This window comes from Cynocephalus volans, chromosome 13, assembly GCF_027409185.1.
Source record: "Cynocephalus volans isolate mCynVol1 chromosome 13, mCynVol1.pri, whole genome shotgun sequence".
Classification (NCBI taxonomy): domain Eukaryota; kingdom Metazoa; phylum Chordata; class Mammalia; order Dermoptera; family Cynocephalidae; genus Cynocephalus; species Cynocephalus volans.
This window is the reverse complement of record NC_084472.1, coordinates 8,136,407-8,163,486: the sequence shown is the minus strand read 5'-3', so window position 1 is coordinate 8,163,486 and position 27,080 is coordinate 8,136,407. Positions and strand designations below refer to the sequence as shown.

At 39.5% G+C, this 27,080-nt stretch overlaps 1 protein-coding gene and 1 non-coding gene across 3 annotated transcripts in view; both read left to right on the top strand.

Annotated features, from left to right (window-relative positions):
* The first annotated feature begins 1,379 nt into the window (after nt 1-1,379).
* The window catches only part of PTPN2 (protein tyrosine phosphatase non-receptor type 2), a 91,616-nt gene continuing 65,915 nt past the window's right edge, over nt 1,380-27,080 (top strand). For both annotated transcript variants that reach the window (XM_063077119.1, XM_063077118.1), the window contains exons 1-2: nt 1,380-1,550; nt 22,537-22,627. In XM_063077119.1, the coding sequence (XP_062933189.1) occupies nt 1,482-1,550; nt 22,537-22,627 (160 nt within the window). In that variant the 5' untranslated portion in view covers nt 1,380-1,481. The remainder of the gene's footprint in view (nt 1,551-22,536; nt 22,628-27,080) is intronic.
* Nucleotides 20,775-20,907, top strand: LOC134362312 (small nucleolar RNA SNORA63). Its single transcript, XR_010021588.1, has one exon. It is a non-coding gene; the product is annotated as a small nucleolar RNA SNORA63 (small nucleolar RNA).

Here is a 27,080-nt window from a genome sequence, read left to right as displayed (position 1 = left end):
AATAAATAAATAAATGGGCAAATGAGCTGATAGAACAGGTTGGAAAGCAATCTCATGCCATGAGTCATAGTGTATAGTGGGAGATACCATACTTTTAAGCTAAATAATCAGTTTCAACGACAGAATTTTAGAAATCAGGACAATTAGATTGTGATTAGAGATTGTGGAGGAGCTTTCATGTGTCCCTAAGTTACACTACATAAGTAGTGTTAAATGTTTGGCCCCAAGAGACCAGAGTAAAAGTCAAAATGGAGACACTCTTGTTAAATTCCAGTCAAGTTGTGGTTTATTTAAGCTTAGGAGGATCCAGGAGATAGAGATAACAGTCAATTTCCCAAACAGGCCAGTTTAAATCTTTAAGAGGTATGATAATAAAGTTCCCTCTACTTTAACCCTTACACAAAAGTGATAGCCTGAAGTACTGTAATGTTAATTAATCAGTTATTTTCCTATTGTTCTGTATCCCTGTTCCCACCTTACAAGGAAAGTAACTTTGAAATGACCAATCCGCTTTTTGTTCTGTTTCTGCCCTCTTCAGCCTTTTCTGCCTATGAAGCCTTTGTTATTGGTAATTAACTTCCCAGCACTTCTGTGTGGAATGGTGTTTCCAGGGTCCTCACATTTGGCTCCCAATAAACTTTACAAAGTTATTGCTGCCTCCACAGCCTCAATTTCGGTTGGCAAGATAAACACATGAGTTCACTAACAATGAACTGCTATATCTTAAATCTGAAGGAAGACATTTCTGTAACGAACACGTTTGTTTGGTGAACGATTTGTTCTTTTTACAGGTAACACTAATTTTTAAGGTGTGGAACCTTAAGATATATCTGCCAAATTCCAGGAAGGTTGCCTTTCGTTTTGCTGTAGCGGTTTGATTTGGCACAAGAACTACAGGTGACATCAGGGCTGGGAAATTTGTTCTGAAGTTGAACACAAGTTGCAAAACTGACCTACACGAAGCTTTAAATATGACTCAATTAACGCATTTTTTAAAAAGACGACTAAAGAGAAAAAGAGAAATGGGAACGCAAGGGTAGGGGAGCGTGCTGTTGACTTCTCGAGACTTTCTTGGCCGGTCCCGCTCCAGCTAACCTCGCGCTACTCCACTTTCCGCGTTGGGCAAGTCCGGGGGCGTCCGAAAGGAGCCGGCCACCTTCCGCCCAGCCCCCCGTGACTGCAGCACCTAGGTGGTCCCTTGGCCCCGCCCCCTCCCCACCTGGGCGTCCTCCGGGCCACGCCCCCCAGGGCCGCGCCACGCCCCGCCGCCGCCAGACCCAGCGCGGCGCTCCGGCGCCCAGTCGGCGCGCTGACGTGCGACGCTCCAGGTACTTTCCCCAAGGCCGGCCGGGCTCAGCGTTGAGGCGGGGCGGGGCACGGAGCGCGCATGCGCCGCAGCGCCGGCGCGCTCCCCGGATAGTGCGGGGCCTGACCCTCTCCGCAGGCGCAGGCTGTGCTCACGCCAGCTCCCTCCCGCTGCCATGTCTGCCACCGTCGAGCGGGAGTTCGAGGAGTTGGATGCTCAGTGTCGCTGGCAGCCGCTGTACTTGGTGAGTCGCGGGCCTGCGCGGGACCGCCATCCTCCTGCGAGGACCCGGGCTCGCGCCCTCCGGCTCCCTCCCGCCTCCCCCGCCTCCCGCTCGGGGCGGAAGTGGTGGCGCGCGGGCCGCGTCAGGGGCGCGCCTGCGCGGACCGCTGTCTTGCCGGGTTTAAAAAAAAAAAAAAAGACTTTAAATACGAGGCCTTGTCATTAGCGCAAGCGCAGACTTAGTTCGGGGTGGGGCGGTGCCGCAGCGGCGCCTGGGGGCGGGCGTGGATGGGCTACCCGGTTACACTGCACGGGAAGGGGCGCCGAGGCGGACCGTGTAGAACGGGGACGGCTGGGCGCCGGGGCGCCGGGAGAACCAGCATGGGGCCATGCACCCCTGGCCGCGGGCTCACGGTTGCTCCCGCTCCCCTGTACGTGGCTGCTGCTCGCGGACACCGCTGTCGCTGGTCGTGTGTTGCGTGGCCGAGCGAGCGGGCAGCCGGCGTCCCCGGGCTGTGCGGGGCCCGGGGGCTGGAAGGCGGAGGGCGGGCGGGGCGCTGGCGCGGACCCGACGGAGCAGGCCGCCCACCTGGAGCCTGCGGGCGCCCGCTGCCGACGGCGAAGGCCGCTCTTTCTCGCCGGGCCTGGGGGGGGTTGGCGGTAGCTTGTGGGACTCTGGCGATGGCAGTGGCGAACCGTCGCGGCGGCGGGAGCCCCGGGGTCGCCGATCTCGATTCTTCTCAGGGGGTCCATTGTCTAGCGTGTAGGTCGTCCTCCACAAAGCTTTCCCAGAACGAAAAGAGGCTTGCTTTGGTCGTATTAGCTCAATGTTAGAGCATCGTTCTCTTCACAGTTTTCTTTACTGTGGCATACTTTCCGCACGGTAAGAGACACAGGTGTCATGTATGCATTTGAACGCGTTTCACAAGTATATGCACCCATGCAAGCACCACTGAAATCAAAATAACCTTTCTGTCACCCCTAACCTGCCGTCGTGCCTCCTCCACCGTCCCATAGACCGCCACTGTTCACCATGGAATAATCTTGCCTATTCAGTTTACTTAAATCTATAATATGAAAGCATGTAACTAGCTTTTCTACATTTTTTACCTTTTAATTCAAACAACTATTTTATCTCTTTTAAAATGATTCAATTGCTTATCCTCTACTGTTTACTCATTAGCGTGTTATTCCCAAGATTGAATTTAGCGGTTGGTGAGTTAAATGCTGCTCCTTATGTTTGGTTTACTCTGTACAGTAAAAAGAATAAAAGGCTTTCCTGTAAATCTGGGTGATCCTTGGTTTTCCCCTACCCCTTTTAATTAGATGACAGTAAAAACCTTATTTCATATAAGTAGAGTTTGTTAGAATAGGGCACTAACTTCTAGAGAATGCTGGTGAGGACTCTTCCAATTGTAGAAAATCTTAAATGCAAATTCTGGTAGGAATCTTTATGTGATAGTCTGCAAGCTTCATCTTCTCTAGGTATATTTGTTTTAGCAGAGGCTGCCGTGTCCAGGGTACACATGATATATGGAAAGACATTTGAGAAGAGTGAGGTGACTGCTAAAATTCAGCTTAATATTTTATTTAGCAGTTCGTTGGGTTTTTTTTTTTTTTTTTTGGTATCATTAATACAGGGGTCTTGAAAAGGTTCATGGAAAGATTAATATTATCTTTTAATTTCATTTTTCCACAAACTTTTGGAAGTACCCTCGTATTCTTGAGCATTCAATGAAAATTGAATTTCCTTTTGCCAGAAAAATGCACATACCTGTCCACTAAAAATTTCACATCCAGTTTCAAAGAGTTCAGGAAATCCCTCCATAGACTTATACCTAGGAATCTTGTAGTTTATTTGCTTGATTGTTGCTGGTATTATTATTTTTTCCTAATGGAGTAAGTGCATTAGTTTGCACAGTAGAAACCATGCCATGCACAGTGGTGTTACAGTAAGAGTAGGTCACAAACCAAGAAAGTTGGAAATGGAAAGCAAGTAAGGAGGAGTTAGTTTGGACTCTTTTCCTGTAACTCCAGAACATTCATTTAGCCATTCTCCAAATATTTACTGACCTGAAGTAGTGTGCCAGCTTTTGCTCTGGGCCTTGGGGATTTTGCAGAGAATGCTTCTGACAAGTTTCCTGCTTTTGAGGTGCTTACGTTCTAGAACTTGTTCTCTTCAGGGCCTCATTGTAATTCCATATTTTCATTTGTTTACTCATAGCATGCCTGTTTTGTGCTAGTGTTAGGTACTTTGGATATCTCTTTGAAGACCTAGTGCCCGCTTTCAAGGATCCAGCCTAGTGGGGAGTCGTAAATAGGTAAGCAGATGAAAAGCTAAGAGGGATAAGTGTAAAGCACAGGGTGCTGTGGGAATGAGTACATAGGAGCTCTGTATTTCCCAAAAAGGGGTGCACCTGGAAGCTCTGGTGAAGCTTCCTGAAGAAGGGAGGGCCTTCCTGTCTTGAAGACCAAGTTGGCCAGGTGAAGAGAACAAGGGAGGGGGAGAGAATTAATGTTCCAAGGAAGGAAGAAGTGTGCACAAAGGCACAGAGCATAGAATGCTGAGAGAACTACCACCAGTTCAGCCTGGTACTGAGTCTGGTGTAAAGTTGAGGTGCCAGAGAATGATGCAGGGCCTAGAAGGTTGAACTAAGGAATTTGAGCTAATAAATAGAAACTCACTGTGGAACTTTAAGTCTTCTGGTATCATGGCCATACTTTGTAGCAAAATCATTCTGACTATTAATGGGTTAGATGAGGCTATGTGCAGACAGATAGCACAGAGAGCTAGTCTGTTGGTGAAAACCCGAAGAGAAATGATGAGCTTCTGAACTTAGGCAGGGGCAGGAGGGATAGAGGGGAGGTACAGATTCGAAATGTTAAAGGGGTAGATATGTTTGGTTTCGAAACTTCCATTTGAGGTACCTGTGAGATATTGAAATGGAAATTATTGAATGTATAAATTTGGAGTTCAGGAGAGAGGTCTGAGCTACAAGTTTGGGAGTCATGAGCACCGTAGGTGGTGTTTGAGGTACAAGACGTCTATGACATCACCCAGGGAAGACAATAAAGAGTTTGGAAATGCTGAAGGCCAAGGACAGAATCTTGACAGACAAAATTTAAGAGAGTAGGTAGAGAGAGAGGAGTAGCCATAGAAGTGGGGGAAAAAGTGGTGGGGGAGGGAATTGAGGGTCACTGGGGCCTCATGCTTCAGATGGGATAAGTGAGATCAAGACTGAAAGAGCCCACTGAATTGAACAGCTAGAAGATCAACAGACACCTTAAAGAGTGCAATTTCAGTGGATTACAAAAGACAGATGCCTGGAGTTGAGAAGGTGGAAAGACTGTGAACAAGCAAGTGTAGACTGCTCTTTTAAGAAGCCCAATTTGAAGGGAAAGAGTGGGGGAAGGTGGCTAAAATTAAGCATGATTATGTGACTTTTGTACTTAAACCCTTCAGTCGTTTCCCATTGCTCACAATGTAAAATTCAGCCTCTTCCTCCGGCTCACAAGACCACGTGTTCTGCCTCTTTAACTTCATTTCCCATATTACTTTCCTCCCTCTTTTGCACTGTGTTCTGTTCCTTGGAAATGTGCCTGTCCATTCTCCCATTAGGGCCTTTGTAAATGTAGTTTCCTCTGCTTTGGCACAACATTTCCCTCTTTTCTTTCCTCTCTCGCTACTCGTCCCTGAAGTCTTACTTCTTGGGGGCCTTCCCAACTACCCATGCCCGGTATGAGCCCCTATTACATACTCCTTGTGGCATTCCATGACTTCCCCTTTCATATAAGTGAATTGTACATAATGCAGCAGGAACACAGTATGCATTAAGCAAATTGCTATTGAAAGTAACACTGCCTGAGTAGGAGAAAAGTATTTGAGTGGACTTTTTGCTTTATCACAATGGGTGATGTTTGTGATAATGTTTGTGAAGAGTTGTGCTTTTTTATTTTGTTTTTGGCATCTGGCTGGTACAGGGATGGAATCCTGGACCTTGGTGTTGTCAGCACCACACTCTAACCAGCTGAGCTAACTGGCCAGCCTGCATTGTGCTTTTTTGGTGATGCTGATGGGGCTAGGGAAAGAAAGGCTTTGATCTTGAGCAAAAACAAGATATAACTAAAAGCTGAACTTACGTAGTGGTATGAGAACATTTCTACGTTATTGAAATTCTCGCAGGAAAAATGAATTTAGTATTTTGAGTCCGAAACTCTCTGGCCCCTGACTTCTTTTACCCTCTCTAAATGGTTGGTTTTAAAACATGACTTTTGATAATAGGAGGTTTCTTAGGCTTGAATTCTTGGGTTAAAGCAGGCCAGATGCTATTAGTCCAAGTTCATCTTCTTCACTACTTATTCAGAGCTTCATGAAGACAGTGCCAGTGCTTTGCTCTTTACCAGGCACTTAGTAAGCACTTGATAAATATTTCTTGAATGAATGACTTCTGAGAAGAAAAGGTAACTTGATGTGTTTATGTGGATGAGCCTAAAGAGAGAGGTAGAGGGTGAAGAAATAGAAGGGGTGGGCTGGCCCGTGGCTCACTCGGGAGAGTGTGGTGCTGATAACACCAAGCCAAAGATTAAGATCCCCTTACCGGTCATCTATGTAATAAAAAAAAAAAAAAGAAAGAAAGAAAGGGGGTGATTGGGGGAGCCAGAAACCTCAGAAAGCAGGAACCAGTGAGATCAAGGGCACACAGGTGGAAGAATTGACCTTCAAAGGGCACAATTGGCAGAAGTGAGATTTCTGGAAAAGTCTAATTTGGTCTGATCGACAAGTTAATAACATTGATATAGTCTGAACTTAATTCTGGCTTTTCAAACAGTGTTCATGATTGCTTTTTTGCCTTCCCTTTGGTCACTGCTGATTGCTGTCTGAATCAGGCTGCTGCATGAGAAGGTCAGAGAAAAGGAATGGAGTTTTGTGAGCCTATCAGGGAATGGAGTAAAACTGTGGGGAAATGGCAAAAGCTAAGTAATGGTATGTTTCTAGTAAATGACGGCTCAGAAACAATTTGGTTGATTAATCAGTGTTTATAAACCATGGAACTGACTGATAATTATTCTTTATTAGATATTTGCAGTTCAAATATTGTCAGGATGAGAGCAGTTTTTACTATTTGTGAGTCAGCTAATTTTTAAGTCATGTGTCAAGTGAGCTTGGTTCTTCTTTTACTTACAGTGGGGCAGCCAGTTAGGCAGGTGAATCAAAGCTTTCTTATTCTAAAACACTTCCCTTGCCTACTGATAACACATTTTCCTGTCTGTTGTCTAATATTAGTGCTTAGTGCTTTTACATGGTTGCACAAACTCCTTGAATTCCCTTGAAAATCGCCTGCTTTCTCACACCTTGGAGTCTTCCCCCATGTTGGATATACTCTGTACTTTCCTTACCTATCTGGGAAAAATTGAGAAAGACTCTCATCTCCTTAGGCAAAGTTATATGTGCTCCTCCTCCTCTGATTCCTTAACCCTTTATTTTCTTTCGTTAAGGTATGAGTCACATAGTTTTATAACTGTTCACTTGTCTGTCTAGCTCCTTGAGGTTGGCCTTGTTTTCCTGAAACACGTTAGACTCTCAGTAAGTATACACTAAACGCAGGAATACCGCTTTCCTTTTAAAATGTCAGCCCCTTTGTTTATTCATTCCAAACCCCTCATTCACAGCTGAGAAAACACTGGTCCAACACAAGTTGTGATTTACGTAATGTTACAATATCCATTAGCGACACAACTGGGACCCAAATCCAGTCCTTCCGATTCTCATTTCAGCACTGCTCTAATTTGCCAACGTTAACTACCTATGTTGCTTTCTTCTTATGATCTACTTGAGATTAATGGCACTGAGGGAATCATTTAAATTTCTGATGGCAAGAAGAGAGTAGAATGGGTTCTAAAAGGTAGGATCATTTTGGGACCTGAGGCCGTTAAAATGCTTTCTGGGATCCATGTATCAGGTCTGAAAGGGGTTTGCAAACCTCCTGAAAGTGTATGCTAAATTTTATGTGTATGTAACCAGATATTTAGTTTCTAGATGATTGCATAGCTTTTCTCAGATTCTTTATCTGTCTGTGACTCCTGAAAAGGAAAGGACCACTGCTTGAAGGGAGAGCAGCCTCGGGAAGGGTGCCCCAATGGAGAATATATACCTGGAAATTACATTGTTTTGCCTTTGATGTATATTCTGCAGATTACTGATTCCTATAATTATGGAAATCCAGATAGTTTCATTTGACCCTAGCGTTTCTAGTTGCCTCTTGTTCGATTTCTTGGCTTCAACCAGAATCTTAAAAGCTCTTTTTGGTTTCTCCCAGATCTTTGCTATTCAGAGAATTCCTGATTCCCACTTGGAGAAGGTTCACAGCTTTCACAGTCTCCTGCTGTTTTGTACCCTGCCTCATCTTTCTTCTCTTATTCTGCTCACTCTCTTCTCCCTGCTTTCTTTCCTTTGGCTCTCAAAATAGTCCGGATAAACCAGAGACAGGGACAGATAAGGTCTAAATAAGCAAGACTAAAATTAACATAAGTGTGCTCTTCACTTTCTTAAACATGTGTATGATTTGTTTTCCCTGGAAATTCTTACACAGATTCTCCATGCTCTATGTTCTGTTCCTCGTCTGCTTCCTTCTCTGCATTGTCGTTCTACTTAATGCTCCATTGAAGTCGCTATTTCTTGTTAGAAAGCTGTTAGAGTCAGAGAATATTTAAACTAACTGCTAAATTAGAACTTTAGATAATACTCTACCTTACTTTGGATAATAGTGGTTAGTCGTATACTAAATTCTAAGTAAATTTAGCATATAAAGTATAAAACATAGCAGTTGATAACTGAGGAAGAGATACAGTTCAGCAGGCTTATTTTATTTGGAGTGGCTGTCCAGTATGGGGATCTGAACCCTTGACCTTGGTGTTGTAACACTGTGCTCTAACCAACTGAGTAACCAACCAGCCCCAGCAGGCTAATTTGAAAGAATATAAATTCTTACTCTCCTCTTCTGAGTAGATTACTAAACTTTTCTGTTATATTCTTACTTAGAATGATGTTCTACCTTGCAGGACTGTGGCCTGAAATAGCTATTAAAAATGAATATAGTGCCATTTTAAATGTTTTCTAATGTAGTGCTAATTTGTTTATTTTGAAAAAGATAACCGGTAAGGGGATCTCAGCCCTTGGCTTGTTGTTGTCAGCACCAAGCTCAGCCATTGAGCCAGCCGGCCATCCCTATATAGGATCCGAACCTGTGGCCTTGGTGTTATCAGCACCTCACTCTCCCGAGTGAGCCACGGGCTGGCCCATAATGCAGTGCTAATTTAATGTTCTACTTATGGTATGGTAGTACTAATGGTTCAGGAAGTTGTTCTGATTTAACAATGAAATTCTTTGTCTTTAAAGATCGTAGACACCTTTAAGATGAAACCTGTGTGTGAGAGAAATGTCCACATACATATGTAAACCCCCCCACAAATACAGCATGTGATTTCAGTGGTTCATAGACCCCTTAAAGGCTTTTGGGGTTGATGATCCCCAGAATAAGACATCCTGGTCAAGAAACTGATTTAAGATTAGATCCTTTTATATATGGATTTCTGGTGTCTTTTTTTTTCTCTTTTGGCAACTGACCAGTATGGTGGTCTGAACCCTTGACCTTGGTGATGGGGTTTTTTTTGGCAGCTAGCAGGTATGGGGATCTGAACCCTTAGATCTTGGCATTGCAAGGCTGTGCTCTAACCAACTAAGCTAAGCAGCCAGCCTTCTGGTGTCTTTTTCAGTGTGATAGATTCATGCATGTGTTTTTTCATGTGCTGTTCTGATTCCTTTCAAAACAGTATGTCTGGTTTAATATGCTCTATGTTCTATCAGTTTGATTTGGTAAATGTCACTGGTCATTTATGTTTTTGAAAACTGCTTTTATTCTTCTAAAGAGATGCTCATTGCCAATCATTTGGTTTCTTCTTTCACTATATTTGAACGGTTTTATACTCTGAAAGCTGTTGATTCCTCTTTACATTTTGTAGTGCTTCCAGGAATTCTTTGGTGAATTGAGGTAAAGTTATATGGCTCCTAGAGCTTATACCACTTTGTTCCCAGTCAAGGACCTGGTGCACTGGATAATTCTAGAAAATCGTAGTTGCTCCATAACAGTGGGAACTGCTTCTGCTTTGATTTATATTTTAACAAGTGAAGCTACAAATCATAGGCTCCTGTTTCAAATCTTAAAATTTTTATTTTTAAAAATCTCAATTACTGTAATCGTCATTGTCAGAGTGAAATTATTATATAACATCAAATAATATTTTAGTACTTGGTACATAGTTTTGTTCTACGTATATAGCATACAGAAAACTTTACATCCTTGCACTGTAGAATATTCTCCCTTGAACAGTTATGATGGAGCAGCAAATAAGAATTTAGGAAATCAGAGAAGAATAATCTTGTTGATTTTATAAGAAAAAGGTGGTACCTTAAGATAATCCCAAATTGGTAATGAGTTTCTACTTATGGGAGACCACACCTAAATTTATTTCTTTATACTTGAGGTCCCTAAGTGAATCTTAAATTATATGATGGAAAGTGTTCACTTTCTTTTATTAGTCAAATGTGTATATACTCTGTATAAAGATATTGCGGAAGGACGCAGTGAAGTCTGAAGTATCTTGCATGCTTTGAAAAACTTTTAAGATGTTCAGGCTTGGTTATGGCCCTTAATGTGCCTGTCACTGGTTGGGGAGCTAAGATCCCTGGTGGAATAAGTTTTTCTTTGCATTACACTTTGAGAGGCTCTGCTCTTTGAGAAGAGATTTTAAAGAATACATATACAGTAGCAAATCATTTTTTTGTTTGTTTGTTTGCTTGTTTTTTGGTGTCTGGCCAGTTTGGGGATCCCGTTCCTTGACCTTGGTGTTACAGGGTGGCACTTTAACCAACTGAGCTAATCGGCCAGCCCCTAAAATAGCCCATCTTAACAGCTCCTACTGTATATCAGGCATGCGCTGTATACTCTATGTGGATTATCTGAGAGGTAGTTACAAATGAGAAAACTGAGACTCAACTTTTCTGAGTTCATACCACAGTTAAGTAGCAGATCCAGATAGGAATCCAGGATGTAAATTTAGAGCCCGTATTTAAATTGATTGATTAATTAATTAATTAATTAAAATAAAATAATTTGGTTAGCGTTACATGAACATGACAAAAATTAAACAGTACCAAAAGGTTAAGTCACTTTTCCCTTCCCCCAGTCTTTTCCTTCCTGTAGGTGATCACTGTAACCAGTTTCTTATGTATTTTCCCAGAGATATTCTGTCCATACATAAGCCAGCCAGTCTTCCTCTATCCATCTGTCCCACCCTCATGAAACAGATACTAACATTTTCAATATATATTAAGTGAAAACAAGGTGCAAAAGAAATCCTTCCATATAGATCTCATGTGTTCCTTCTTTTTTTTTTTTTTTTTTTTTTTTTTTAATAAAGGTGACCAGTAAGGGGATCTTAACCCTTGACTTGGTGTTGTCAGCATCATGCTCTCCAAAGTGAGCGAACCAGCCATCTCTATATGGGATCTGGACCCATGGCCTTGGTGTTATCAGCACCACACTCTCCCGAGTGAGCCACAGGCTGGCCCCTCCATGTATTCTTTTTTTAACAGTTGAATAGTATTCATTATGTAACCAGTCATTTATAATGGACATGTAGATCATTTCTAGTCTTTAGATATTATAAACAATGCTACAATGAATAATCTTCCAAAGAAGTTATATTAATGTACACTCCCATTAACAGCGTAAGAAAGTGCCTGTTTCTCTATACCTTTACCTACCCATCTGTTTTATCAAACTTTTTCATCTTTGTCTGATAGCTAAAAAAAAGTCTTATTGTAGTTCTAATTTACAATTCTGTTATTATGAATTAGCATGAACAGCTTTGCTTGTTTTCAAAAGTCATTTGTATTTCCTTTCTCTTTTTGATATGTAGGAGCTCTTAACATATTAAGGAAGTTGAGCCTTTGTCATATATTTTAAAAACTTATCTTTTGACCTTGTTTATGGTATTTTTTTCATGCACCCAATTTAAATTTTTATGGAATCAAACGTACTGGCTTTTTCTTTTCTAGGTTTTTGTGACATGGCTTATAAAGGCCTTCTTCCTTCTGTGATTACAAAAGATTTTCTCCGGTGTTTTCTTATACCATTTTATGGTTTCATTTCTTTTGCGTTTGGATCATTGCTTAACCAGGACTTTATTTTGATGTAAGATATAAGGAATAAGGTAGACATCACAATTAAATTTTCTGTGGTAAAATAACAGAAGCTATCTTAAACATTTTTAAGTGTACATCAGTGTCATTGATTCCACTTACAAACTTGTGCAACCATTACCACTGTCTATTTTCAAAACCCTTTCACACCCCCAAACAGAAACCCGTTGAGCCATAACTCCCCATTCCCGTCTCCCTCCACCCCCTGGCAACCTCTGTTTTCTATGAATTTGTCTGTTCTGGGTACATCATAGAAGTGGAATGATACAATATTTGTCTTTGTGTGTCTGGCTTACTTAACCTAGCATGATTTCAGGGTTCATCCATGGTATAGCATGTGTCAGAATCCCATTCCTTTTTATTGCAGAATAGTATTCCATTGCCTGGATGTAGAGATTTTGTTTATTCATTAATCTTTTGATGGACCTTTGGTACTTCCCATCCTTTGACTATTGTGAAAAATGCTGCAGTGAACATTGGCATACAAGTTTCTGTTTGAGTCCCTGTTTTCAATTCTTGTGGATAGAGACCTAGAAGTGGAATTGCTGGATAATGTGGTAATTCTATGTTTAGCTTTTTGAGGAACCACTGAACTGTTTTCCACAGCAGCTGCACCATCTTACATTCCTACTACAATGTATGAGGATTCTGATTTCTTCACATCCTAACATCTGTTATTTTCCACTTTTTTGATTATAATCATACTAGTAGGTATGAAGTGGTAGCTCATTGTGGTTTAGGTTTGCAATTCCCTAATGACTGAGGAGGTTGAGGATCTTTTCATGTACTTATTGACCATTTATATGTCATCTTCAGAGAAATGTCTGTTAAAGTTCTTTGCCCATTTTTTAATAGTCTGTGTGTGTGTGTGTGTGTTGAATTACAGGAGTTCTTTATTCTAGATATTAATCCCTTGTCAAATATATGATCTGCAGATATTTTCTCCTATTCTGTGGGTATCCTTTTTACTCTCTTTTTTTTTTTTTTTTTTGCTGGCTGGCCAGTAAGTTATCTGAACCCTTGAGCTTGGTGTTATCAGCACCATGCTCTAACCAAGTGAAGTAACAAGACAACCCCTTTTTACTCTCTTGATAGTGTCATTTGATGCATACTAAACATTTTTAATTTTGATGACATCTCATTTGTCTATTTTTCTTTTGTTGCCTGTGCTTTTGGTGTTATATTTAAGAAACCATTACCAAAACCAACTTCATGAATGTTTTCAATTCCTATGTTTTCTTCTAAGAGTTTTATTGTTTTAGCTCTTACATGTAGGTGTTTGATCTAATTTCAGCTCATTTTTTGTATATGGTATAAGGTAAGGGTCCAACTTCATTCTTTTGCAAGTGGATATTCAGTTTTCCCAACACCATTTGTTGGAAAGACCGTCCTTTTCCAATTGAATGGTCTTGGTACCATTGTTGAAAGTCAGTTTACTGTAAATGTGAGAGTTTATATCTGATCTCTATTCGATCCCATTGATCTATATGTCTTTATGCCATTTCAGCACAGGTTTGATTACTGTAGCTTTGTAGTAAGTTTTAAAATTGGGAAATCAGGAGGCATGAGTGTTTCAACTTTGTTATTCTTTTCCAAGATTGATTGGCTGTTCAAGTTTCCTTGAAATGCCATATGAAATTTAGGGTGGGTCTTTCTGTTTCTGCAAAAAAAGGTCATTAAAACTTTGATAGGGATCACACTGAATCAGTATGAATATGAATTAGCTTTCGATAGTATTGCTGTTGATAGAGTTTGGATGTGTTGTCCTCACCAAAACTCATGTGGAAATCTGATCCCCAATGTGCCAGTGCTGGAAGCTGTTTGAGCCATGGGAGCGGATCCTTCATGAATGGATTAATGAGTGAGTTCTTGCTCTGTTAGTTCCTGTGAGAGCTAGTTGTTTAAAAGACCCTCTCATTTCCTCTCACCATCTGATCTGCGTTTCCTCTCACCATCTGATCTGCTTGTACCCACCAGCTGCCTGCCATTTTCCACCATGAGCAGAAGCAGCCTGAGGCCTGTGCAAGACGCAGCTGTCCCAGAATTGTAAGCCAAATAAATCTCTGTTGTTTATAAATTACCCAGTCTCAGTTATTTCTTTTAGAGCAACACAAAACGGACTAATACAGCCATCTTAACTATATGTCTTCCAATCCATGAACATGGGATCTTGTTCCATTTATGCAGGTCATCTTTAATTTCTTTCAGCAATGTTTTGTAGTTCTCAGTATACAAATCTTTTGTCTCCTTGATTTATTCCCAAGGATTTTATTCTTTTTTGATGCTATCGTAAATAGGATTATTTTATTAATTTCCTTTTTCGGGTTATTTATTGCCGGTTTATAGAAGTACAACTGTTTTTGTGTGTTGACTTTGTATCTTGCAACTCCACTGGATTTGTTTATTAGTTCTAACAGTTTGTTTTTTGGGTTTTTTTGGTGTGGAATCTTCAGGGTTTTCTACATATAAGATCATGTCATTTGTGAATAGAGGCAGTTTAACATCATCCTTTCCAATTTGGATGCCTATTTCTTTTCTTGCCTAATTGCTCTTGCTAGAATTTCCAGTACTGTGTTGAAATGTTGAATAGAAGTGGTGAAATCAGGCATCCTTGTGTTTTCTTAACCAGTTAATATTTTTTTAAAAAAACTACTTGCTTATATCATACTGTTTGTTGAATAATCCCCCCACCCTTTACAAACTGTTTTTTACAGTTCACAGAATTTCCATATCTATATTGGGTGAATGAAGTGTAAACAATCATCTGCACAATCTGTTCTCTCTCCACCTGTTCATCTTCACTTCTTGCATTTTCCTCCCTTGTGATTAGGTCATGAGTCTTGTGATGCTTGTAGTTCTTGCAACATATCAGTTATTCATTCTTTCATTTCTTTGTTTTTTATGTCCTTTCACATCTCTGTGTCTCTGCACAAGCTGTTTTGTCCGCATAGCCCCTTCTTTCTATACTTGTTTACAGGGCGTGCTCCTCCCTCAGGCAAAAATAAGCCCTCCTCTGTTTCCTTTATGTGAACATACCCTCCTTGTGGTGCTTATTAGACGAGGTCATTGGTGGTCTTTCCAGTGACCATCCCCAACCCTGAAGCTACGTAGGGGTTGTCAGCCATCAGCCAACTCATTAGCATACACAAAGCCACATCACTTTGAAGATTGTAAGGATTTTAGGAGTTGTATGCCAGTTGATGGGACTAAGACCAAATACATATTTCACAATATCATAAAACTGTACAAGTGACAAGGAAGACTTAAGTGGAGAAGCAAACTCAGTTTCTAACGGAAGAGTCAGTGTTGTAAAGATGTCAGTACTCCCTAAGTTGATACATATCTATAATGTAATTTTTTAAAAATGTCAGCCTTAAGAAAGTTTAAATTTAAGGTTCATCTGAAAGAGTAAGCAGGACAGAAAAATCAAGACAACATTCGAAGGAAAAAAAAGATAGGACTTTAGTACTGGTATTGTTTATAGTGAGGTAAAACTGCACTCTCAGCCTTTCTTTTTGCACAATACACTCTTGATCCAGGAGTTCCATTTTTAGAGGATTATCAAGAAATACTTTGAAAAGTATATACAGTATTTAAGGGTATTAATCACATTGTTTTTAATAATTGTGAAGTTTTGGAAATCTAATTATCAAGGAGATTGGGTAAAATAAATTCTGGTATATCGTATAACAAAAGATTCTGCGTTTTGTAGTTGCTATGGCCTGAATGCTTGTGTCTTCACCGCCCACACAAAATTTATATGTTGATACCCAAATCCCAATGAGATAGTAATAAGAGGTAGGGCTTTTGGACAGTAATTAGGTCATGAGGGATTTGTAAAAAAGCCCTCAAAAGAGGTTTGATGAAGCCTGCTGCTTCTTCTACCACATGAGGATACAGAAAGAATCTTCCATCTTTGAGGCAGAGAGTAAGCGCTCACCAAACACCCATTCTGCTTGTGTCTTGAACTTAGACTTCCCAGCCTTCAGAACTGTGAGCAATAAATTTGTTGTTTATAAATTATCCAGTATAAGTATTTCGTTATAGCTGCCGGAACAGACAGTAGTCGTTAAAAATGATGATGGGGGGGCCGACCCTGTGGCTCACTCGGGAGAGTGCAGCGCTGGGAGCACAGCGGCTCTTCCGCCGCGGGTTCAGATCCTATATAGGGATGGCTGGTGCGCTCGCTGGCTGAGCGCGGTGCGGACAACACCAGGCCAAGGGTTGTGATCCCCTTACCGGTCACAAAAAGGCAAAAAAAAAAAAAAAAAGAGAAAAATGATGATGGGGATGTATTGACAGGAAAAGATATCCATGATATTTTAAGAGATTAAAGTAGATATATAAACAGTATGCCTATACAATTACATGTTTATAAAAAAATTGAAGTATGTATATAAATTGACTCATTCATTATGTAAAAAGTCCAGAAAATTTAGTATGTCTCTGAATTGTGTGGTATTTTTTTTGCTGATCTATAGAATCCTAAGTTCTGACAATGAATATATATTAATTTATTAAAAGGTAAAAATACTTTTTTTAATCTAAGCAAATCATGTATAAAAACTGAAAAGGAAATCACTGTGTGGCCATGTAGTGTAGTGATAATGAGCTGTGTTTACTTGGACAATCCCCTGAGGCTAAACTAGTGTTATAGCACAGTAAATTAATGTGTGTGATAACTCATGAAAAGATTAGCGATATTCAGTATATTCTTGTTTTAGAAGACAAATATGTAATGCATTATAGAAATATTTCTATTAAGAATTAGCAAAAAACAACAACAACAAAAAAGAATAAACTGTACTGGCCATCCACTAAAAACAGAAAGACCAAAAAAACAAACAAAATTTAAATACTTTGCACTCTGAAAAAAAGGTATCAGTTATCTGTAAATTTTACTTTTAAGAGAATATCCGATAAGGCTAGATGAAATAAATCTTAGCCCATTGAGGCTAACAAGATAGTAGAGGAGGCTGGCTGGTTAGCTCAGCTGGTTAGAGCACAGCCTTATAACACCAAGGTCCTGGGTTTGGATCCCCATACCAGCCAGCTGCCGAAAAAAAAAAAAAAAGATTGTAGAGGTAATTTTCAGTCACTTAAGAGATTGAGATTTTTATAGACACATCCCTTTTAAACTAAAAATTTAGGACCGGAGGCATCGAGCCGGGGACCAGAACCACCACCCCCTCCCCGCCCCACAACCAGGCACACCGCCAGTGCCTTGGGACCCGTCTGGGGTCCTGAGGCATTGAGCTGGGGACCAGACTGCCCCCGCAACCAGGCATACCACCAGCACCAAGGAGCATGCCAAAAACATGACCTCAATGTGGGTGGCCCACCACAGCCACCACAGTAACAACAGTTGCCGCAAAAGTGGCTAGACGTCACAACCACCATGCAGATGGTCCACCAGCCACTGGAGCACATTGATACAAGGAGAGTCACCAGCAGAGACCAAAGAAAAGAAGAGGATATCTGTCTCCACAAAGCCCATTCCAGAGTGACAGAAGAAGCATCTGCTCTATGATAATACTGGGGGACCTGAACACACTTCTCATCATTGGAAAAATCATTTAGGCAACAAATCAACAGAGTAACCATTACTCTTTCAGAGGGAGAGAAGAAATCTAGGGTTATCAGTGGTGGGAGGAGGGAGGGAGAGGGGGATAGGGAGGGATTGGACAAGGGGCATAAAGAATAAGTACAATTTGTAACAATATATGTGCTAATAATATTGATCAACATATGTACACATTGAACCCCAAGAATATGTATAATCAATTATGATTCAATTAAAAAAATAATAAAAATTTAAGTTTTAAAATAGGTAACAAACCATTTATAAAGATACTTGGCAGAAAATATTTGCTTATTTCAGCTCTAATAACTATGTGCACACTAAAGTTTTTTTTATTCAAAAGGTTGGTAATTGAGACCAGACTTTACTTAGTTCAAATTAATGGAGTTAATTATAAGAGCTGTTTCTAGAAGATACATATCAAATATACTGCTTGGTCTTGCATTTAAGGGTTTATTCTCTTAATCTTACAAAATGTGTCGATTTAAAAAACATTTTTCCTGTTTTGTTTTAAACATGTTACTACATCAAGGATAGATAAGGTATACTAGCTATTAATGAGTTATGGAAAATTTATTACATTTAAGGGCATATTGATGTAGTTTTGAAGTTTGTAAGTCTTCATCACATGAAGTGAATTTGATAATATTGGTGTGATGGTAGCATAAGATAGCGTTATTTTGTAATCAGTAGAATGATGACCTGTTTTGCTTTTTAAAACATTATCTTAATATTTTTTATTAAACCACAGACTAGAAAGCATCCTAACACGAAGAAGCTAGATGTTTTACCAAAGCATCCATTTCAACACCTTAATTTTTTTTTCATTTGTTTGAGATATATTTTACATACCCTGAAATTTACCAATTTAAAGGATACAGTTCATTGGTTTTTAGTGCATTCACAGTTGTGCAAATAAAGCTTAATTTTAGAAAATTTTCAATACTCCTGAAAATGACCATGTACACATTAATAGTTATTCCCCATTCCCACCTCCACTCCCACCCCAGACAATCACTCATCTACTTTCTGTCTCTGGATCTTCCTGTTCAAGAAATTTTACGTGAATGGACTTGTACAATATGTGGTCTTTTGCGTCTGGATTCATTTACTTGGCATAATGTTTTCAAGCTTATTAATCTGTGTTGTTGCATGTATTATTTCTTCATTCCTTCTTACAGATGTATAAGATTGTGTGTGTGTGTGTGTGTGTGTGTGTGTGTGTGTGTGTGTGTGTGTGTGTATAAACACACCACATTTTGTTCATTCATCAATTGATGGACATTTCAGTTGTTTTTACTTTTTGCTGTTATGAATAGTGCTATGAACATTTTGTGCAAGTTTTTGTGTGCACATATGTATTCATTTCTTTTGGGTATGTGCCTTGGAGTAGAATATCTCGTTCATATGGTAAGTCTTTGTTTAGCATTTGTTTTCCCAAATGGCTACATGATTTTAATCTTTATTTTTTTGAGGTATAATGTAGGAAAAGTTTACAAATTATCATATAGCTCAATGAATTCTTGCAATGTGTGTGTCTTTGTAATCACCACGCAAAACAAAATATGAACATTTCCCACACCACAGAAGGCTCCCTCATGCCCTTCCCTAGACGCAATCACTATTTTGACTTTTGTTATTGAATAATTTTGCTGCTTGTTCATATAAATAGAAATATCAAATGTGTTCTTTTGTGTCTGGCTTCTTTTCTTCTGTAGTGTGTCTGTGAAACCCCTCTGGCTGCATGTAGCAGTAGGATTGTTCTTTTTTCTTTCTTTCTTTTTTTTTTTAACTTTTGCGGGGGCTGGCTTGCTGGTAAGGGTTCCAAACTCTTACCTTGGTGTTACCAGTACCATGCTCTCCCAAGAGAGCTACCAGCCAGCCCTGGATTGTTTCTTTTTCATTGCTGTGTAATATTTCACTGTGTGACTTTTATACAATTTATCTATGTTCATACACATTTGGGTTTCTCTTTTCTTCAGGTTTTGGTATTATAAATAAATCTGATATAAACATGTGTCTTTTTTGGTGGACTTGTGCATTCTTTTTTTTGGTGGAAGTACACAGGAGTGTAATTGCTGGGTCATAGGGGAGACGTGCTTATGTCTTTGGTACTGAGCTGAGCATTACTTTTTTTAATGCTTTCACCTTCTAGTGAGAAAGAAACAACACTTATGAGATAGACCTTCCTGGATCAGTTTCTTTAAAGACCATCCTATAACCAAGTTGTTTTGAGGATTCTGTGACTGTCTGCTTAAAGAAAACCTTCTGTGTTCTGTGTCCTTCGTGAAGGAGTTATTTCACTGGTTTGTTGCAATGAAAAACTGAAATTAAGGTGATGACTTTATATGAAGTACATTTTTGAAATTTCTTAATCATAAGTCTTGAGACTTCTGAGAATCTATAAATTCTTAAATAGTACCATTTAGACACAGTTATTGCTTATGAAATGAAGAGTAGTTGGATGAATAACAACAAAAAGTCATCCTTGTGTTTCAGCCCAGTGTTATTTGAGTCCCACAAATCGTTTCTATAGTAGAGTCAGTTTAGCTCCTTACTTAGCCATATATCAAAACAAATTTCAAGAGGGAGTGAATGTTATGTATATAAAAATATTCAGAGGTAAAATAATAGAAAATAGATATGTTGAAAGTAGAGATGTTCAGAATTTAAAGTTAGAATTTTGGGCCTGGAGATAAGCTGTAAGACCGTTGGTTAGAGTGGATCATTTCATAATGTGTCAAAAATAAGGCTTCTTTGGAAAAGGAGGTGGGCAGTCAGCAATCCACATGTGTATATAAATTTTAAATAACAGCTAAGGAGCTAAATGGATTTTTCTGCCAAATTGCAAATCATTGCTCTGTTCTATTTACTGATTTGTTATTCATTTGTTTATGCATATATTATCTTTCCAAGAGGCTTTGTGAGATTATACTACTGCTAACATGATATAAAGGCTTATTTCTAAATAACTGCATAATATTCAGTTGGATATACCATGATTTATTCAACCAATCTTTTCTCTGTCATTGGACATTTAGGTTATTTCTATCTAGCCTTTCAACGTTATAAATAACCGAAAGGTATATTTGTGCATGAGTTACCTATATTTAGGATTATTGTGGCTGAAAAGAAATAACTAGTGACTCAATTATTATTTGCTTTTTTTTTTTTATCTTTTTGTGACCGGCCGCACCGCGAGCTCAACGGCCATCCTTATATGGGATCCGAACCCGCGGCGGGAGCACTGCTGCGCTCCCAGCGCCGCACTCTCCCAAGTGCGCCACGGGGTCGGCTATTCCTTGCTTTTTTGACTAAAAATCATATTAAAAACAAATTGTATTTAAAAGTTTTGGTAAATCATACTTAAAAACAAAGATCCTTGCCATTTAAATTTAGCTGTAAAGCAGGATTCATACTTAAATATGGCTACTAAGTGCTGTGTTGTTGTTTCCCCCTGCTCAAAATAAGGCAGTTTCTTAACTATACCTGTCTGCTGTACTCCTGTAGCAGCCAGGGATGCTTGGTCTCAAACATGCTGAAGATAAATAAGTAAATTCAGCTTTAATTAAAGGGTTTGGTTTGGCATTAGATTAGAACTGTGATTCTTAACTAGGTGCTGGTAGGGGTATGTTTATGATAGGTTTTGCTGTTCAGGGACATTTGGTAGTTCTGGGGAGATTTTTGGCTATCATAGCTGGGGGGAGGGGTGCCTCTGACATACAATGGGTAGAGGCTGGAATGCTGCTGCTAAACATCCTGCAATGTACAAGACAGTGGTCACCACAAAGAGTTATCCAGCACAAAACATGAATAATGCTGAGGTTGAGAAACCTTGGGTTAGCAGGTCTTACTGGAAAGTTACACATTTATTCTCTCCATTTGTGTTGTAATTCATGATATTTTAATTTATTTTGTACTTTTCTTCGTAAAGGTATGCTATTCAGAGGAATCTTATAGTGTTGCTATTGTAAGTGGGATTTTTTAAAAAATCTACTGGTCATTACTAGTGCACAGGAAAAATATTGACTTTTGGTGGGGGGGGATAGGACGCCCTCCAGTACTATAGCCCTTCTTTAATACTTCTGTTAAAAATATATACCCATTTTCCACAGTTAAGTCAATCCGTCAGTTGCTGGTACCTATTTTTTAGCACAGAGCAGGTGTTACTGATAAATGCAAAAATCAATAAATGCTATTAAGTCAATTAGTTTTCCAGGCTAATAGTGTTTTATCTTGCAAAAGTATTCTGACCATTTCACTCACTTCCAGAAAAATTCAGGTTAGAAACTTGTAACAGGTTAACCCTCAATTTATGTTTCTTGGTTTTATGGTGTAATTGTAGTGTGTAGACATCCTATATACACCCCCAAATTATTCTGAAATCTCTATTTTTTGTTTCATAAGATTTTGTCTCTTCTCTCCTCTCCCCCAGAAAAAAAGCTTATTAGGAACTAATAATTGAGCTTGTGTTCTTTGAAATTAGGTGAAAGTTTAACAAAATATATACAGAGAATATTTTGACTGTTCACTGAAGAGTTTTGGCACTAGGCCCAAAGGGTAATAAAGATACGAACAAGAAAATTACCTGTCCTAGGGCTCGTGGGGTGTTGGTAGGCAAGAGAGTAAGGGCATTCATCAAGAAATGAATTGGCTAACTTATTTATGCTTAATTTATAAAACTATCTGCTACGTAACTGGGTTTTTTTTGTTGTTGTTTTGTTTTTTGGTGGCAGACTGGTAAGGGGATCTGAACGCTTGACCTTGCTGTAATAACACCACATTCTGGTGCCTATTACAGTGCTTTTTCTCATATGTAGTAGCATGAGCAAAAGCCCAATTTAAGTTTTGCTGTTAAGGCACATTTTTGTTGTTTTTGTTTTTGTTATGTTTCTGTTTTTATCTGAATTCTTGGAATAATGTTATCAAACCTGGCCATACCGGATACACCAAGTAGCTGAGTGCTTAGTACAGTCATCCCTTAAAGAATTTCTTCCATAGTGGAATACAATGTGAGGATTAAATAAGATGATGTAGACAGTGTACTTTGCACAGAATTTGGTGTATCATAAGTACTGAATAAATGGTATTTTATAACAGCTGTGAAAATGTTTTGCTGTTTAAAATATAAGAGAGATTATTAAAATATATTTTTATTATTTTAAGGAAATTCGAAATGAGTCCCATGACTATCCTCATAGAGTGGCCAAGTTTCCAGAAAACAGAAATCGAAACAGATACAGAGATGTAAGCCCATGTAAGTACTTGTGGGTTTGTGTGCATGTGTGTTTTTTAGTTTGTTTTAGGAGGCAGGGTGCTGTGAAAGGGAGGGTTTGGGATCAGGATTGGTAAGTACAGAAATTTTTTTCCTATTTACATAGTATAAATTCTTTAAAGAAAATTTTCAAGGCATAGAATAGTAGAAGGAAAAAATAATAACCCATAGTTATTTTATCCTTCAAACATAGCCACCATTATTTTGGCCTATTTCCACCAAATATTTTTTCTTTTCTTACGTTTAATTTTTCTTATCCTTAAAATAGTTGTAGTCGTATTATATATATAATATATTTCCTCTTTATATTATTCCATGGCTTTTGTACATCTTGCTTAAAATATTTATTGGTGTAGTTTGGTCGGTCCTCCTCCCCCCTGCAATCCCATTACAAAAGTATTATGTATTCACTGTGGAAAACTTATAAAACATAGAACAGTGTGAAAGAAAAAACCTCATGATATAAAAACAATAACTTTTGGGTTTATGTTTGGGTATTTTTTCTGGATAAATACATATATATATTCTTTAAAATTCAAAAATAGAATCTTGTACATATACCTTTTTTCCTAGTTAGCTATACATTGTAAACTTTTTAAAAATCATAAACAATTTTTTAATGGCTTTAACAGTGGTTTTGGATAGACCGTTCTTTTACATAACAATTTCCTTGTGGTTGGACATTTAGATTGTGGTGTACACACACACATTAAATTTGTAAACAATTATAATACTAGGGATTTTAAGCATGTTCATGATGAAGTGATTTATTTTTTGTTCTGATTGACACAGCTCATTCGCATATTAAATTAGGCTGCCTTCCTACTCCAACATGTTTCCTGAAGTTTGATTTTAGTGGGCTAAACATAGATTTTCTCTTTAGGGCTACTCGTTAGTATGGACTATAAAAAAAAATTGAATTGATCAGATTCTGGTTTCTGTTTGTTCCTCGTTCTTTCCCCTAGTTGACTAGGGTGTGGTACTTCTGTGCCAAAGACCCTGTATAGGCTGAGTAATTTCACTCTGTTCCAGGCCACAGAGGGTATACTTTTATATACATTGTATTCCTTGATTATAGGTGTGATGTTTAGGGACTAGACATACCACTGAAAATTCGTAAATTACTGGAAAAAAATTCATATTTTTATGTTTATATGAACAGAATATTTTTCTTTTCTTTTTTTTTTTTTTAATTTATTTTTTTTCTTTTTTCTTTTTTTTTTTTTTTTTTTTTTTTTTTTGTCGTTTTTTTCGTGACCGGCACCCAGCCAGTGAGTGAACCGGTCAGTCCTATATAGGATCCGAACCCGCGGCGGGAGCGTCGCTGCGCTCCCAGCGCAGCACTCTACCAAGTGCGCCACGGGCTCGGCCCTTTTTTTTAAAGATGACCAGTAAGGGGATCTTAACACTTGACTTGGTATTGTCAGCACCACACTCTCCCAAGTGAGCTAACCGGCCATCCCTATACAGGGATCTGAACCCATGGCCTTGGTTTTTTTTTTTTTTTTTTTTTTTTTTTTTTTTTTAAGATGACCGGTAAGGGGATCTTAACCCTTGGCTTGGTGTTGTCAGCACCACGCTCAGCCAGTGAGCGAACCGGCCATCCGTATATGGGATCCGAACCCGGGGCCTTGGTGTTATCAGCACCGCACTCTCCCGAGTGAGCCACGGGCCGGCCCATGGCCTTGGTTTTATCAGCACTGCACTCTCGCAAGTGAGCCACAGGCTGGCCCCAGAATATTTTTCTTCATGTTGACCAAATACATTTTCATGAAGAGTGTATTGGCTAATTATGGGCAAATCAGTGAGAAGCAGTTTCTTAAAATGTTTCATGTTTGTTATTTATTTATTAAGTGTTTCTCTTACATGCCTCTTTCCTTGCCAGTTAGAAGTATTTGTGAAGATAAGTAGCTAGAAGAGTAGTTTTCCATTTTTCTTCAGTTGCAACACACTTGAAGATATGACAGACTTCCTCTGAGACCTGTGGCTCACCATGTCAACATCTCTCATATGGGTGTATATTCAGGGAATGGGAGTGTGGGCAGTAATTCTAACACTCAGGTGCCTCCTTGCCCCCTCCAAATCTCTGGTCAAGAATCACTGAGCTAGAGAGACTAATTCTCTAGTGTTACCATGAGTTTTGGACACAGTGTTATCCACTCATACACCTTGATTTGTTGCCTTTAATATTTTTAAAACTTCTATTTCGATAATTATAGATTTATATGCAGTTATAAGAAATAATACAGAGAAATGTAATATACCCCTCACCTAGTTTCTCCCAATGGTAAGTATTGTTTAAGTAGAGTACAGTATCATAACTAGGAAACTGACATTGATATAGTCCAGGTTTCACCAGTTTTACATGCACTTATTTGTGGGTATGTTTAGTTCCTTGCCATTTTATCACATGTACATTCATGTAATCTCCACCACAATCTGGATACAGACCAGTGGAACAGTTCCATCACAATATCACTCGTGCTCGCCTTCTGTGGCCATAGCTGCCTCACTTCCATCCTTCTCTAAACCCAGTGTGGTCTTTAATTTTTATGTATTTGTTGTAATTATAGTCATTGGATGTGCTAAACTACATTTGAGTTCCCTCATTAGTTTTATCAAATTGATCTAAGTGGAGGAATTCTTTTTAATTGTAATTGAGACACTTTTTTTTTAACGTAAGGCATTTGTAACTTAAATTATCTCAAGTACACGAGTCAGTAAAACCCTTGTGATTTGTGTCCTAAGCTTTAGAATCCCCAACTGCCTGTTGAACACTGCAGCTGAAGGCTGTTTAAAGTCAGCCCTCCCTCCATCGTTGTTGGTGCTAGGCTCTTCTCCCTATATGCCTTCTCACTGAAGAATGTTAGCCTAGAGAAGTGCCTTGTATTAGGAAGAAGTCAGAAGAGGCTGCTCCATGCTTCCCTCCTGCCACTTGGTGCCTTTCCTGCCAGCACTTCCACAGTGTCGTCTGGAGCTGCACTCCGCTGCGAGCAAGCCTGCAGTGAATGCTTTCCCCACTTTGCCTTAGTTGAAGCCTTGCTCCTCCCTGAGTAAACCATCTTCTCTTGATCTCTCTCAGGTGGAGGCTGCCCATTCTCGCCTTCCATGTAACCACAGGATTTACTAGTCTAAGCAAATACTCTTCAGCCTGCAAGTGAAAATGATCTCTTCTAAGGCTTGTGCTGTTCGGATACATCCCAATACCACTCTGGCATCTGTCTGTCCTCTTCTGACTTCATAATCACTCACCACCTTTCTCTCCCTAGTACATTTTTGATCCTGGATGACTTCAAGTCTCTGTGAAAGAACTATAGGAAAAAAAAAAAAAAAAGAACTAATACACTAGATGTAGAGTTCCTAGACCTCTTCAGTGCTAATGACTTTGACCTTCAGTCACTTTCACCCCTGAAATCTTGAACTCTGCTCCCTTGAGAGCTACTTTCTGTTGTTCCACCTCTTTCACCATTACTCCCAGTGTACCTGCTCTTTGACTTCATCAGGATCTTTAGTTCTTTGACTTTTTTATTTATTGTAGTATGACTTCCTTCCCTAACCTACCTATTAATACTTTCTTGTTCTTTTGTCATTTTAAAAATAATTTCTATGGACCTTTAATTCTACCCACCCTGTGAAACCCCAACCTTGGAACAGTCATTCATTCATCTTCTCTGACCTTTGGGCTGATGAGCATGTGACTTGGGTGGGCTCCAGTGGCACTGTGCCTGGTGTTGCCTTGCTGACTTTCTGCATGCCTTCCTCATTACCACCATGTTCTGACTCTTCTGTGAGTAAACTGTCTCTCAGACCCTGCCAGCCTCTTTCAACACTCTCAGAATACCATCTTGCCTTCAATTCTACAGAGAAACATTTTTTAAATCAGGAAATAACTCTTCAAGTTCATATTGTACCACCTGGTGCCTTATTTCCCTTTGTTCTCATCTGAATATATATGAAAAAAACCAAAGTGAGTGTTTTTCCTCTGCTGTCTCACAGCACAATCATCAGCCTAGAAGACTGATTTCTGTGACCACATGTTTGGGGATTTCTTTCCACTAGCAAGCAAGCCAGCAGTTCTTCAGCGGACACCAGTGGGGAGTCCTCCAATTTGATGCCACTATCTACTTGGAGATGTGTCAGGTCCCACAGTGTGAGGCTCCCTGAGACTGCCCCCACTTCTTAAGCCAGCTGGAAGTCCAGTCCTCTGGAACTTCTTACTGACCAGTGAATCAGGGTTCCCACACCTCCTTCCTTGGGTTCGATTAGTTTGCTCAGTTGGCTCATAGAACTCAGAGGAGCATGTACTTAAGTTTACTGGTTTATCATAAAGGATGTTAACAAAGGATACAGGTGAAGAGATGCGTAGGACAAGGTATGGTGGAGGGGGTGCAGAGCCTGTGTGCCCTTCCTTGGAGCCACCCTCCAGGATCTTCCA